We start from the raw sequence: 13,527 nt of genomic DNA, 5'->3' as shown, positions 1-13,527 counted from the left end.
TCATTGTGCAGATTTACATTTCTTTCAGGTAAGTAGGCACCCTGGCTAGAAGGCTTGCCTATCTGTCTGCCCCTCGCTTAGTTTCACAGCACAGGAGACTCCCTGCCTTATGCTGCAGCTGAAGCATTTCAGTTCTCGGAATTAACCGTTCCGTGGCGGTTATCTTTTGACAGAAAGTAGAGGAACTGTTTTCCTTAAATTTAAAAAGTATGGGCATGTTGTGCCCCTCCAATACCACCCACTTCAACCACTGGGCTCAGGCAATGGCCCTTCTTGCCTATTTAAGAATGTCCATACAATGTTGAGGTAGATTTAGGTTTCCAAACTCTAAGACCTCAGGGGCCAGTTCAAGATTAAGAGATCTGGGGTTGGGGAGTCCTACTTCTCCCTGGTTTTGAGTTAGAAGGTTCTGCCAGTTGGGGAGTACCTGGCGTGGAACTACTGAGAGTTCTGGTAGTGTGGCGAACCATGGTTGGTGTGCTCATGTGAGAGCCACTAGGATGAGGGTGAGAGACATATGCCGAAGTTTGTGAATCACAAACAGAAACAGTTGGAGAGCATGAGAAATTTAAGAAAATGTCCCTGACCAACTCATCCATAGTGATATGCCTTTGGACTGTGGGTTTGGGAACCTAGAGGTAAAGTTTGGGCATTGGCGTATTTTGCTGTGCCGAAAAGGTCTATGTATGGGTGACCCTATTGCTGGAAGAATAGGAGGCGGACTTGCGGGTAAAGCTACCACTCATGGACTGGTTGGTGCCTTCTGCTGAGGAGATCTGCAAAGTCGCTGTCCTCTCCCGGTAGGTACTCCGCTAAGCAGTGAATTTTGTGTCGGACAGCCTACTTCCAGATGTTTTGGGCTTGATGATATAGCTGAGAGGACCTGGTGGCCCCCTGGTTTTGCAGATAATGGATCGTAGTCATATTGTCTGTTCTGATGAGGATTACTTTGCCAATGAGGCGAGGGAAGGAATGCTTGGAGAGATAGATGAACAGCTAGAAGCTCTAGGTGATTGATATGGATATGTGTTTGACTGACAGTTCAGTGTCCCTGTACAGTTAATTCCTGTGAATGCGCCCCCCAACCCATGAGGGAGGCATCCGTTGTTATGTATCTCTGCGTAACTAGGTCTAGGAAAGGCAAATCCTTTAAAACATTGTTGGTATTCCACTAATGCCGAGTGGCAAGCTTAATGACTCGCCAACACTAGATCTTCCAGTGGACCTTCCGCTTGAGCCTTTTGATGAACTAAGCTTTCATGCAACTGACGCATATTGAGTCTGGCGTGAGATACTATGGCTGCGCATGATGCCAAGCAGCCAGCTACTCATAAGGGTGACAGTGTTGCTCTTTACAAATGTTGTTTGATTGATTGATTAATGCCATGGTGCTTAGGAGGCGCATAACTGTTCTCACTGTTTTTTGATGATAAGGGTGAAACTGTGAAACTGTAGAATGAGTGTTAGGAAGTATTAAATCCTTGCATCATTTGGGTAAGCCATCCCGATGTGTGAGTTGAGGATGTATTTGAAGAGGTTGGAGGTGGACTTGATTGCATTGACTGTAAAACCTAGATGGTAAAGTAGGTTTATGGGAGTTTAAGTGAGGTGAAAACACTTGTGATTGTTTGTGCCTTTGTTGAGCCAGTCGTCTAGTAAGTGAGCTGCTGCTACCACTACATATATGGTTAGCAGTCTGGAGACTGTGCTGACCCCAAATAGAACCACCTTGAACTGAAAGGGCTGTCTGTTTAACACAAATCTGAGGTATCGACGATGTGCTCGGTGAATTTGAATGTAGAAGTAGGTGTCCTTTAGGTCCAAGGTGGCCATGAAGTCACCTTGTAGTAACAGAATGACGTCTTAAAGACTGACTATGTAGAAGTGCGTTGACAGGATGGACCTGTTTAGGGATATGAGGTCTAGGATTGGCCTAAGATATCTGGCCCTTTTGTGAATGAAGAAGTATAATGAACAGACCCTTGTGGCTTGTGGGGTAAAGGCACAAGTTATATTGCCCCCTTTTGTAGATGAGCTTGGACTTCCTCTTTGAGCAGCTGCTGATGGTCAGTTGAGTGTCTGTGGATGTGAGGTGGAATGTTTGGAGGTCTGGAAGTGAGGAATAACCATGTTAGATAATATCCAACACCCACTAATTGGAGGTGATGTACTGCCATGCAGGAAATAACTGTTGAAGTCTTACACAACAGGTGTGTTATGATCGGGGGTAATGGTAGGTAAGTCAAGACTTGGTGGTGGAAGGTTTAATAAAAACCTCCTTTACCTCTGCCTCTGGATATTTTTCCCCTATATGAACCCTGTTGAAAAGTAGGATCTTTCTGGCATATTTACCCCCACCTTGTGCTTGGTGTCAGTGTGTTTTGACTTTAATATACTGGGATCCTGCTAAGGGCCCCAGTCTCTGTCCTCTCTGTCGTCAATTAACTAGTAAGTACTTTGTATGCTCCACAATTGGCATACAGATGAAACGCTGTGAGTTCGTAGTATATGGTACTGAGGTACCTAGGGTATTGGTACACCAGGGTCTCCAATGGGCTGCAGCATGTATTGTACCACCCATGCAGACTGTGTCTGCTGGTCTGCCACTGCAGCATGCATGACTTGGTGCATTCCCCTTTCACTTGAGAAATAAGGTATCCCTTATATCCCGTTCACTGGACTTAAAACCTATGTCACCCCTAAGGTAGGCCTTACAGCCCACAGGCAGTGCATGGTTCTAAGTGTGAGGGTGTCACTGCACAAGCAGAGACACCCCTACAAACTGCAGAGTCCATTCTCTGCCTTTGTAAGTGCAGGGAAGCCATTTTAAGGTATGTGGTGGATACTGTCCAATTTGATATGTCCTACTACATAATGGCTTCATCGAACCCGGTCATGTTTGGTATTAAATATATTGCAATCATCAAACAAAACCGAATCCAGTGTTAGTTGCATGATACCATGTACTGGAGGGTTCCTTAGAGGATCCCACATGTCTACCTGTGTAGCTTTGACGGGTCTGCGTGCAAGCTGATGCTGCCTCTAACCCCAGACACTATTCTGCCCACCTGCTGCTGAGCTTAACTCAGGCAGAGGAAGGCAGAGCAAAGGATTTCCTGCAGAGGAGAGGTGTAGCCACCTGTCCTTTAGAATTAGGTATCTTAGGCTAGGGTGGGGGTCCATCCGAGCGCCTCCACACTGATTTGAAGGGCACATTTGTTGCCCTCCTTGCATAAAAATGTTTTGCCCAGTTCAGGAGCCCTTGGCTCCCACTCTGATGCAAGACTCCCCCCCCCCTCGTCCAGCTCCTTCCCTGGGAGGTGCCCTGAGCTCCTCTAGGTGGTCACTTGCTTCTTCCATCTTGACTCTTAGATGGTCAGAGAACCCTGGGAATATCTGACTGGTTAGGCTACCAGAGTAGCGTCCCTGACACCTCCTGATAGGTGGGTTACAGTAGAAGAAGGGTTACTTAAAGGCTCTCCTGAGGGTGGATCCTTAGGGCCAGATGCATCAAAGGGTTTTGCCCATTCTGTGTCTATGGTAAAATGTGTTCATGCATATGGCCCTTAGATTCATCCGGACTTTGTCTAAATGAACTGACTTACTTCCTGTGAAGATTTGTCTCTCTTCTGCTGTTGGGCAGCAAACTCTGCTGCTGGACCGAGCCAGAACCAAGAAAAAGAGTTCTTCTGGTAGGAAGACTCCTACTGCAACGAAGACTCCTACTGCAACTTCTGCTCCATGCTCTTCCAACTTCTGTGACTTCTGTGGCTGCGCATGCTCTTAAGTCTCCTCTGTCTTTGCCTGCATGAAAATAACAAGAAGGAATCTCCTTTGGAGTGAAGGAATCACTCCCCTGCATCTGCAGGCACCTTAATGACGAAAACAGACTTGTGGATCGTGCTGTCCCACAGACACCTTCCGGCTCTGCAACATAGGTGGTGGTTTGTTGGCTCTCCAGAGGTTGAAACAGTCTTCTCTGCAGCTTGGGAGACTGTAATCCTTCTCGAGCCAACTGGAACCGCATCCGTGTGCACTGTGGCTGTTACCAAGGCTTTTTGGCTCTCCTCACTGAAGATCATCAAGCTACAAGAATCCCCAGCCTTCAGCATCAGGCAGTTTCAAGAGTGATGTGCTCCCTGCATCTCCAGCCACGTGGGCATTCAACTTCTGTGTGCTGATGAGGTCTTCCTGCGACTCCCTGTGCCTGCTACCAGAAGGTCCTCCCGGGGTCTCCATCGATTCCTGCTAGCTCTCCTGTTTGCTGAGATCTGGGCCTGACTTAACATGACTGGGTGAGTCCCAAGGACCTCGCTGGTCTGCAACTAAGCATTGTTTCCTGGAACATGTGTGTTGCCTTTGCCAAGGCCACTGCGCCTCCTGCATTCTTCAATCACCATGGGACAGCTCGTGGATGGCCCTTTTACTCCTGCATCATTGCCTGGGCTCCACAGCTGCATCTTCAAGACCTTCGTACGACACAAAAGTAACTCCTACAAGGGCTGGCATTGTGCTCCTGATTCTCCTGGACACCTCCAGGTGATTTGGACTCTGTACCCTCCCTTTGCAGGCATGTCTCGACCAGAATCTGGAGGACCTCGGCTGTCTGTAGCCGCCAGACAGCAGAGGTCCTCCATTAACTTCAACGGGCGGTTCCAACACCACATTGCACCTATGCACCTGGGCTCCCTGGTGTAGATATCCTGGTTCTCTTGGTATCAAAGGGTGGGAATGTCCTCTAACCTCTCTGATTGCAACACATTTCCTTGGGGTCCACTGGGAAGGGTCCTGAATCCGTAAAACTCCAACCGCGATTTCCCCATGTTATCCAATGGACACTGACCCCGCATATCACTTCTGCACGCAGGCGCCTTGGTGATTCTAGCTCCTTACCTCTAGTGGTTTCTTACTTCTCCTGGTGCACAGATTCTTGGATGGCTATCCTGTTTGGGTACTCACCTCACAAACCATTTTCTTAGTATATGGTATGGCCCCCCAAAGGGGTCCATGGGTTTTATATGCTTTACTTACCTGTTTTGAAGTGTATTCTGTTGTGTATTGATATCTCCAGGTAGGAGATATACCAGGGTAGTTTTAGGGTTTGTATATATTAAATGCTAGGTATTTTTCCAACACTGGTGTGGTTCTTTCTTGTGTGTAAGAAAGACTGACTGAGTGGTATGGTACCCGTTTTACACCCTCCTGAATGAGCCTTAGCTGCTCTCCACAGCTACCCCTTGAGAGCTTTGGTTATCAGGTACCAATACAACTATCACTAAAGATTATCTGGACTTAGTGCAGAGTGCCTCAACAATAGGTAATCACCATATACTTAGCCAGCCTCCTACAAACCCCTACAGTAACCTCTTGTGGGTGATGTTTGGGTGTAGGTTTTATGATAGGAGGGAGATGTCAGGGGAGGTTGTCCTGGACCCTCCGCAATGGGATGAGCGGTGAAAGGAGCCATGTTGCGATGATCTTTGCAACACTCCCATTGCTTTTGCTGTCTCATTATCTTTTTTAATTTTTTCTAGATGATGCCTCTCATCAAAGGAGAAAGCTAATAAGTTATGTTGAACTTCAGCTTAAAGCCTGATACTCTTAGTCAGGCACATTTCCTAAGTAGCAGACTTCAATTAATGCCCCTAGCTGCTGTGTCAGCTGCATCCAGGGCACAGTGTATTCTTGTATTTGATATAAGAGTACCCTCTGAGGCAATCTGATATGCCCTTTTTTGTGTGCTTTAAGACGATGCTGGAGAATCTCCTCCATCTCGTCCCACTGGGCCCTGTAAGGGACGGATGGAGTTTGCAATCCTCATATGGTTAGCAGAATGTGCAGCCACTCTCTTACTCTCAGTGTATATTTTCTTACTCTCTTTGTCTGGTGGGGGTGCATCACCAGATGTCTGAGACATTGCCCTTATATGGGCTGTGGCCACAAATAGAGAGGGCTTGTATTTTTTATCAACACAAGGAGTGATACCTCTAGCCCTAACGGGGTCATTGAAAATGTCTTGAATATGCCTGAGCATTTTCCTAAGCATTGGTAGATATTGTGCCGAACACCGATTGTAGGAGAGGGTTTCAAATAAAACATTGGCCTCTACAGGCTCAAATTGTAGAGGTACTTTATGAAATGTAGCCGCCCTACTGATCAGGTCATGATACATTGTTGTATCATCAGAGGGAGAAGGTCTGGGTGGATATAGATCCAGACAGTATTATCAGGTAGATCTGTGTCATATAAATCATGGATTGTCTTGCGGTGAGATTAAGTATTGGTCTCCGTCCCCCCATTTCCTGTGTAGGAGTCTAGTGAACCCTCAGATGACTCTGTAATACGGTAAACAGGCGAGAGTGGTGGTGATGGTGAGCACAGCAGGCTGTGATGGTGGTGAGCTGCTGTGCAGTGGGCTGGTAGCCTTAGCCTCCTTTTTATTCTCCAGTGGAGGAAGTGGAATGTCTCCAAAGCCTTCTCAAAGACAGCTATCTTTTTGCAGGTTGTGCCCCTGAGCTACAGGGTCTGGTGACAATATGTCCATATCTGGGTGAATCACTGGGTGCTTTTGCCTTCAATCCATCTACTGGTGTAGTCTGTCAAGCACCAGTTTTGCTGTTTCCACTGAGTCTTTGGAAACTGAGAGTTTTCAGCTCCGAAGTAGGTTTAGCCAATGTTATTTTAGGTGCAGATGCTTTGGGCTCCCAAGCCGAGTTTCTCGGTGGTAAGGTTGTCTCAAATCCGATGTGGTGGGCTTGGGGTTGACGATCTGCTGTTTAGGTAATTTTGTAAGTGCCAAGCCAAGTTTGGACATGGTCAAAGCAGCCAGTCTGTGCCAACCATGCCCAAAAGCCAGTGGTTGCTCAACAACAATCTTGTTTTCTTGATACTGAGGCAGTTGAGTTTTCGTCACCCTTTGCTGTGGCCTGGGAGGAGGTGGCAGGGGTACAGTACTGATGGTTTGCCCTGAAGTGATGTTGTGCATTTCCATGTGAGACCCGGAGCTCTCATCAGGAGGAAGGGTGTCTTCGTTGCAGCCAATGGATGGGCCTCTACCTCGAGCTCTGGGTCTTCCGAACCAAATAGGTCTGGTTTGTCATCAGCGCTGCGTGAATACATTTTGAGTCGTCGAGCCCTTAGATCTCTGAAAGTCTTTTTAGAGCAGGTTGGCTCCTCATGTTCGGGGGAGAGGAGCAAGTTACACACCTGATGTAGGTCAATGTGTGGAAACAGCATGGTGAGATTGGGCAAAAACGAAAAGGCGTCTGTTCCATCACCAAGTGGACGTCTCTTGGACAGAACACTGAAGTAAAATTCCCCCCCAAAGGGCAAAGGCCCAACGGGGCCATGGCCCAATGGAATCTCTTGGACGAATTCGACGTCAACAGTATAACTAGGTAGATAGGGATCAAACTACAACCTAAAACAATACCGACAGTATCAGAGAAATGACTAGGCCTGGGCAAAAATTTCGTTCCGTTCGCGGAAATTGCGATAATTTGACATTTTTGCGTTCCGCGGAGAGCGCGAAAATGTCAAAAATTCCGGTTTCCGCAGCTTGGCGATAATTTGTTTCTTGCTCGCGCTGTAAAATGATACATTCTCGCGCGCGCGCGATCGCCTTACCTGAATCCCTGCGTTCGCCGACAAGTTTTCTTGATCCGGTCGCGTTCTCCATGAGATGTTGTATTGTTTTTAGCCATTTGCGCTGTCTCGCGACAGTTCGCGCCCGCAGTGACGTCATGCGTCGCGCGATCACGTCTTTCTTCTCGCGATCATGCACCGCGAGAACAACTCAAAACAAGATGGCCGCGCCCGCAAGCAACCACATGGGTAAGTTGGCGACCCGCAACCATGCAGAAAATCTCGCGAACATGCCGGAAAAAAACTTCCGCATCTTCGCGATATTTCTGCTTGTTTGCGATAATTTTAAACATTCTCGCGATAATTTGCGAAGGTTAATTCCGCAAATTCCGCCCACCCCTAGAAATGACCTATGACAATGTCAAACCAGGACACATCTGAACCTGGCGGCGGAAAAACATAATCTAACAATGGAGTTGAGGACCATGCACATTGCAAGCAAGAGGAGGAGTCACTGTACTGTGTGACACAAAAGCAAGTAAATGTGAGTCACAAACTACAATGCCAATAGTAAGGCATTGGCAGAATGTCTTGCCATGGAAACCTTTCAAATGTCTCCAAGTAGCCATTAGCAAACCGGCCTCAGCCGGCAAATAGGGTAAAATTCTAGACTAGTGTTTTGTGCAATGTTGCCTACATTTCTGGGCATTGTTCCTAATTTCCTTTGAGGATAGTACTCAAAGTTCAGCAATAGACAATGTCAGCACATGGAAGGCAAGGAAAGAAGGAAACTACCCACTACTCAGAACTTTTATTTTTAGCTATTTCACCCAGATGTGGTCCTAGGATACACTTATGCTATGAACAGGGAAGCCTGAGCTCTCACTTTTGCTGTGCCCTACATTTAAATTTTATATAATCAAAGTAACCAGCAGCATGTGGAACAGCATCAAGAAATAGACTTGAAGCCCTTTGTAGAGCACCGTGCCAATTAGAAAGCTATCTCTATAATGAGGAAAACAGGTCCCAGGAGTTTCTCTGCGTACAGAGTAGAAGGTGTCACTCCTTGTCCCACCACGATGCAAACAGTGACCAATGTACATATATAAATCTGGCATACCATCTTGTGTGTCACTTTGTGACAGTATTCAAGTAAGCTTTCATGGCCACTATTGTGGGGCTGAAACTACAAGGGTTTTTCAAATATATGAGGTAATAGGTAAAACCTAGCCCTGGCATTATGACCAGGAGGGATTGTGTTTGTGTTTGTAGGGTCTGAAAAGACATACCCTCCCCCAGAGCCGATGTTCAAGTAGTCGGTCTCCATTTTGCGGTCAATGAACTGGACACAGGTCAGCGTGTTGAACTCCTGTAGTGCCGCCCGGATCAGATCCTTGGAGCTATCGCCTGGGTGAGGGTGAGACAAAAGGGATTGAAAGCAGAGTTAGGATGGAAGTAGGAAGACACTATCGCTGGTGGATCAACACCAGGACTTCCGTGAGGTCACAGAACACATACTTAGCAGCTGTACTGACAACCAGCATGGTCGTCAGTGCCAGATCGATTTATGGAAAAATCAGATAACTCTTGTGGAATGTATGACATTGCAACGCAAACTATTACAACACACACCTTTACATTGCATTGTAAAGGCATTGCGTTGTAATGTCTGCGTTGTAATGGATGTTTACCTCTCCAGGTGGTAGTTAGCCTGGCCTGCGATTGATTCCCCCAGTGGTCTTCATAGTCATCAGGCATCTATACCACCCCATATTAGCCAATACTGTGGAGGTGTTCTCCATCTCCTGACACTGCAAAGACACCTTCACGAGCATTTGGAAGGAACCCAGGTGTTCCATCAAGAGCAATCAATAACCACTGTGTCGAGTAGACCCTCTTCCCCACTGAGCTTGCACTCTATGTGATGACCTCATCCAATCCCCACTGTTTGATAGAGAACCCATACCTCTAGTAGTCTGCAGAGTGAATGAGGACCCTCTCCAATGGTGTAAAGGAGACCTCATATCTCTAACAACATGCAAGGTGAATGAAGACCTCCTCCAGTAGCCCATGCTATGAATTAAGACATCCTTATTCTATCAGGATGGCCTGTGCTTCAAGTACTTCTGCATGCTGTTTTGTTATTTGAGAAACCCTAGCTCCCATCAGCCTGTATTGTGAAGGTGAACCACCAGCCTGTATTATGAAGGCGAGCCCCCAATGTCCCATAACCCTGAATTGTGAAGAAGAGCCCCTAGCTCCCATCAACCTACACTGTGAAGGAGAACCATCTGCCTGTATTGTGAAGGAGAGCTCATAAGCCCTTTCAGCTTGTGTTGTGAAGGAGAATCCCTAAATCCCATCAGCTAGTCTAGTAAAGGTCTTAACATGCACCTGAGATAATACAGTAACATGCCCTCTTATTACACACATCAAGCAGTATATGCAGGAGTACTCGCTCCTGATGTCACCAAGTGAGAGGCCTCCCAACCAGTCAGTTTTACTTGAGCACTTTATAAAAGACAGTGCTAAGTAGAAAGCCTCAGATGCCACTGCTGCATACACTCCGTAGAGATGATATGGTTAAGGGCTTATCTCACTCCACCAGGTGCCCAGCCATAAGTCACAGTGCTGTAACCACCCAGTGTATGGAAGAACAATACAGATATCTCACTATATTCAGCAGCTAGAACAAAGGGCACTGTGACGGTCCCATCCGTGGAGCTTGGCCAGATGCATTGGTTACACTTCACAGCACTGCGGGTCAGCTGCCTCCTGATGTCCCCCTGGAACAAAGGGATCGAGCTTCCTGAAACAAAAGAGGAAATTACGTCTTAAGGGCAGATAGTCGCTTGCAAGCAGTAACATCTTGGTTTGTAAAACACTCTTGCTGCACACACAGATATTCTGAGGATTAAGTCACAGCATTCTTTATCAAACATCAGAATCACGGATGTATGATGAAACTACGCGTTACAACGGGGCTGTTACAATGCAAATGCTATTACCACCCATTTTATAGGTCTCGCCTGTGAATGCAGGGCATGCACTGCTTCGCCTCGGCAAGATCTTTTGATGTTGCTTCTGTGTCTGGGGCCTGTGGGAGCGGGGTTGGTGTCCGCCCTGTCGGCATTAGGCCCTGCCCACCCTGCTCAGACTTGCTTGCGCTTTTCAGGAAGCAATCTACCCGTCCTTGCACCCGTTCCTGCAACCCTGTACACACACTGCTTCATGCCCTAAGATCAAAGATACTGGAATTATACGTGCAGAATAATCCGCTAGTGGTGCGCAGAACCCCTTCAGTAGTGATATCTCGCGCATCCTGTGCTGTGCAGAAAACACATCAGGTGATGGCACAAATAATTATGCGTCTCTTTAAGAAGACGGGACGGGACGGGGAAGCGAGGTATGAGGGGTGTTGGTAATTGAAAGTGTGCGCAGAGAGCAGAATACTGACTTCACTTTTATTCTGTGTGAAGAGCTAAATGTGCTGTGATGTGCCTCAGGTCACACAGAGCATCGGAAGCCTCGGGGTAGAGCATTAGGATGATCCCAACCCTGGGTTAACAGAGGGAGATTGTGCCGAGGTCACCCTGGTCTCGCGGAACCTGGACATGGTGAAAAGGTAGTGAGCTTTTACAAAAGCATATCATTTTCAGTTTAGGAGAGGATGTGGCCTCAGGGCGAGAGCTGCCGACTTTGGAGCAGGGGTACCAGGTTCTATCCTCGGCGTCCGCTCAGCATCCTGTGATTCTGGGCAAATCACTTAATTTCTCCATGCCTACCAAAAAACAAGCATGTGCAATGCAATAGGTCTCGCATTTGCGCCAGTTTGAGCTATTGGTATTGTAAATGGTAACGCCTTTTATTTACATTTTAAAAACCAAAACATAAAAAAAGACATTGTCATTTACAATGTCAATAGCTAAAACTCATGTAAATACAAGACCTATTGCAATGCAAATGCTTGTTTACAACGCACATGCTTTTACCACGCATGCATTTACAATGTATTTAATTGCAAATGTATGAATTTTAAAGGTATTACCAGTAAATATAAGTATTTTACAGGTAAGTATAAACCCATTATATATATATATATATATATATATATATATATATATATATATATATATATATATATATATTACCTACTGGCGATAGCCAGTAGGTAGTTATAGTTAGGACCACGTTTCCATAGGAAAACCTCAACATTCTATTTTGAATAACTTTGGCGCCGGTCGACGAATCCTCGCAAATTTTTCAAAATAGGTGGGGCGCTACGCTCCGCTCCTACCCTGAAAGTCTCGGGGGGATCCGTCAAGCGGGGGCTGAGATAAAAGGGGGGTCCCAAAACGCGTTTTTCCCATGCATTTTTCCATAGGACCTTTAGAACGAGCTACAGCCCGAACGGCTGAACAGAATTACTCAAAATTTGGCAGAGAGGTAGTCCCTAGGTCAAGGAAGTGCCTTTTGTAGGTTTGGTGTAAATCTGTTCAGTAGATTCTGAGAAAATAGCCTTTAAATCAATATATATATCTGAGCCAGCTTACGGTACGCTTACCGTACGCTTACGGTAAGCGTACGGTGGCGTGCGCGAGCGCGATTCTGATTGGCTCTTAGATCTTAGTAAACATTCGAATCGGCCGAAACCAGGAAGCGGCGGCCGCCATTTTGTCTCTCGCACTGAGAGTGATTTTTAAAATATCAAGCCCAAAAACATGTAAAGGGGCTGTTTTGACAACTCCCTCCCACATAGTCATGTTGAGGGAGTCCCCAAACATCCCCCAAGTGCAAAAACGGTTTTATTTTTTTTTCGGCAATTTCGCGGGGTACGCTTACCGTACGCTTACCGTAAGCGTACGGTAAAAAAATAAAAATAAAAAAAACGCTATCCACACTTACCCCACCCCCTGTGCTTTTGGTGGCCGAAGGCCACCAAATGTACAGGGCTTATGTTAAGGGCAAAAAACACTATCCACACTTACCCCACCCCCTGTGCTTTTGGTGGCCGAAGGCCACCAAATGTACAGGGCTTATTATAAGGGAAAAAAACTTAGCATTTAAAAAACCGTACTAATTCACTGAAAAAACCATAGGTTTCACACACGTTATAGTTAGGAATTAGCATTTAAAAAACCTTGCAAATTCACTGAAAAAACCATAGGTTTCACACATGTTATAGTTAGCGGAAATTTTACTGATAAAAAACCAGTGAAATTCCCCCGTTATAGTTAGCGCAGGCAACTATAACTCACGCGACTGCAATCTTCTGCTGATGACATATGTGTCTTTATGAAAAAAAAATATTTGTAATATATGTATAGCTAAAAATGTATGGAAGAAGACATGGGCAAATAAGTGTCTAAATACAGTATTAGCATCAGCAGAGGATTGCGGTCGCGTGAGTTATAGTTGCCTGCGCTAACTATAACGGGGGAATTTCACTGGTTTTTTATCAGTAAAATTTCCGCTAACTATAACATGTGTGAAACCTATGGTTTTTTCAGTGAATATATATATATATATATATATATATATATATGTATATATATATATGTATATATATGTTATCAAGGTTCGGACGAGCCGAAACTTTATGGCGACATTGCAATAAAATAACTCTGCATGTGGCCTTTCGTGTACCGTTGCGGCAACATTGGGATGTCATTGTGCATATTGGTGAAAATATATTTAAAAATATATATTTGTACACACTCCCTGGTCACTGTCACACACTCATGTGTTTTCACTCACAAACTCACTCAGATACCTATACACCCATTCACATAACATCTCATACTCTTACACATTCTGTCACCTACCCCCTCAGATACTCATGCACCCACTCACATACCCATTCAGGTACTCTTGCGCCCACTTACAGATTCACTCAAAGAGTGATGCACCCATTTACAGACCCACTCAGAAACTCATGCACCT

At 45.9% G+C, this 13,527-nt stretch overlaps 1 protein-coding gene across 1 annotated transcript in view; it reads right to left on the bottom strand.

The window, feature by feature from the left end:
• LOC146859664 (astacin-like metalloendopeptidase) overlaps positions 1 to 13,527 on the bottom strand; it is a 99,405-nt gene that overhangs the window by 58,464 nt on the left and 27,414 nt on the right. The window contains exons 5-6 of the mRNA XM_085646278.1: positions 10,259 to 10,393; positions 8,874 to 8,991 (exon numbers count right to left, since the gene is read on the bottom strand). Coding sequence (XP_085502404.1) covers positions 8,874 to 8,991; positions 10,259 to 10,393 — 253 coding nt within the window. The remainder of the gene's footprint in view (positions 1 to 8,873; positions 8,992 to 10,258; positions 10,394 to 13,527) is intronic.

This window comes from Triturus cristatus, chromosome 3_1 (assembly GCF_964204655.1).
Source record: "Triturus cristatus chromosome 3_1, aTriCri1.1, whole genome shotgun sequence".
Taxonomy (NCBI): domain Eukaryota; kingdom Metazoa; phylum Chordata; class Amphibia; order Caudata; family Salamandridae; genus Triturus; species Triturus cristatus.
The sequence above is the reverse complement of the archived record's forward strand: the minus strand, read 5'-3'. Positions and strand labels throughout refer to the sequence as shown.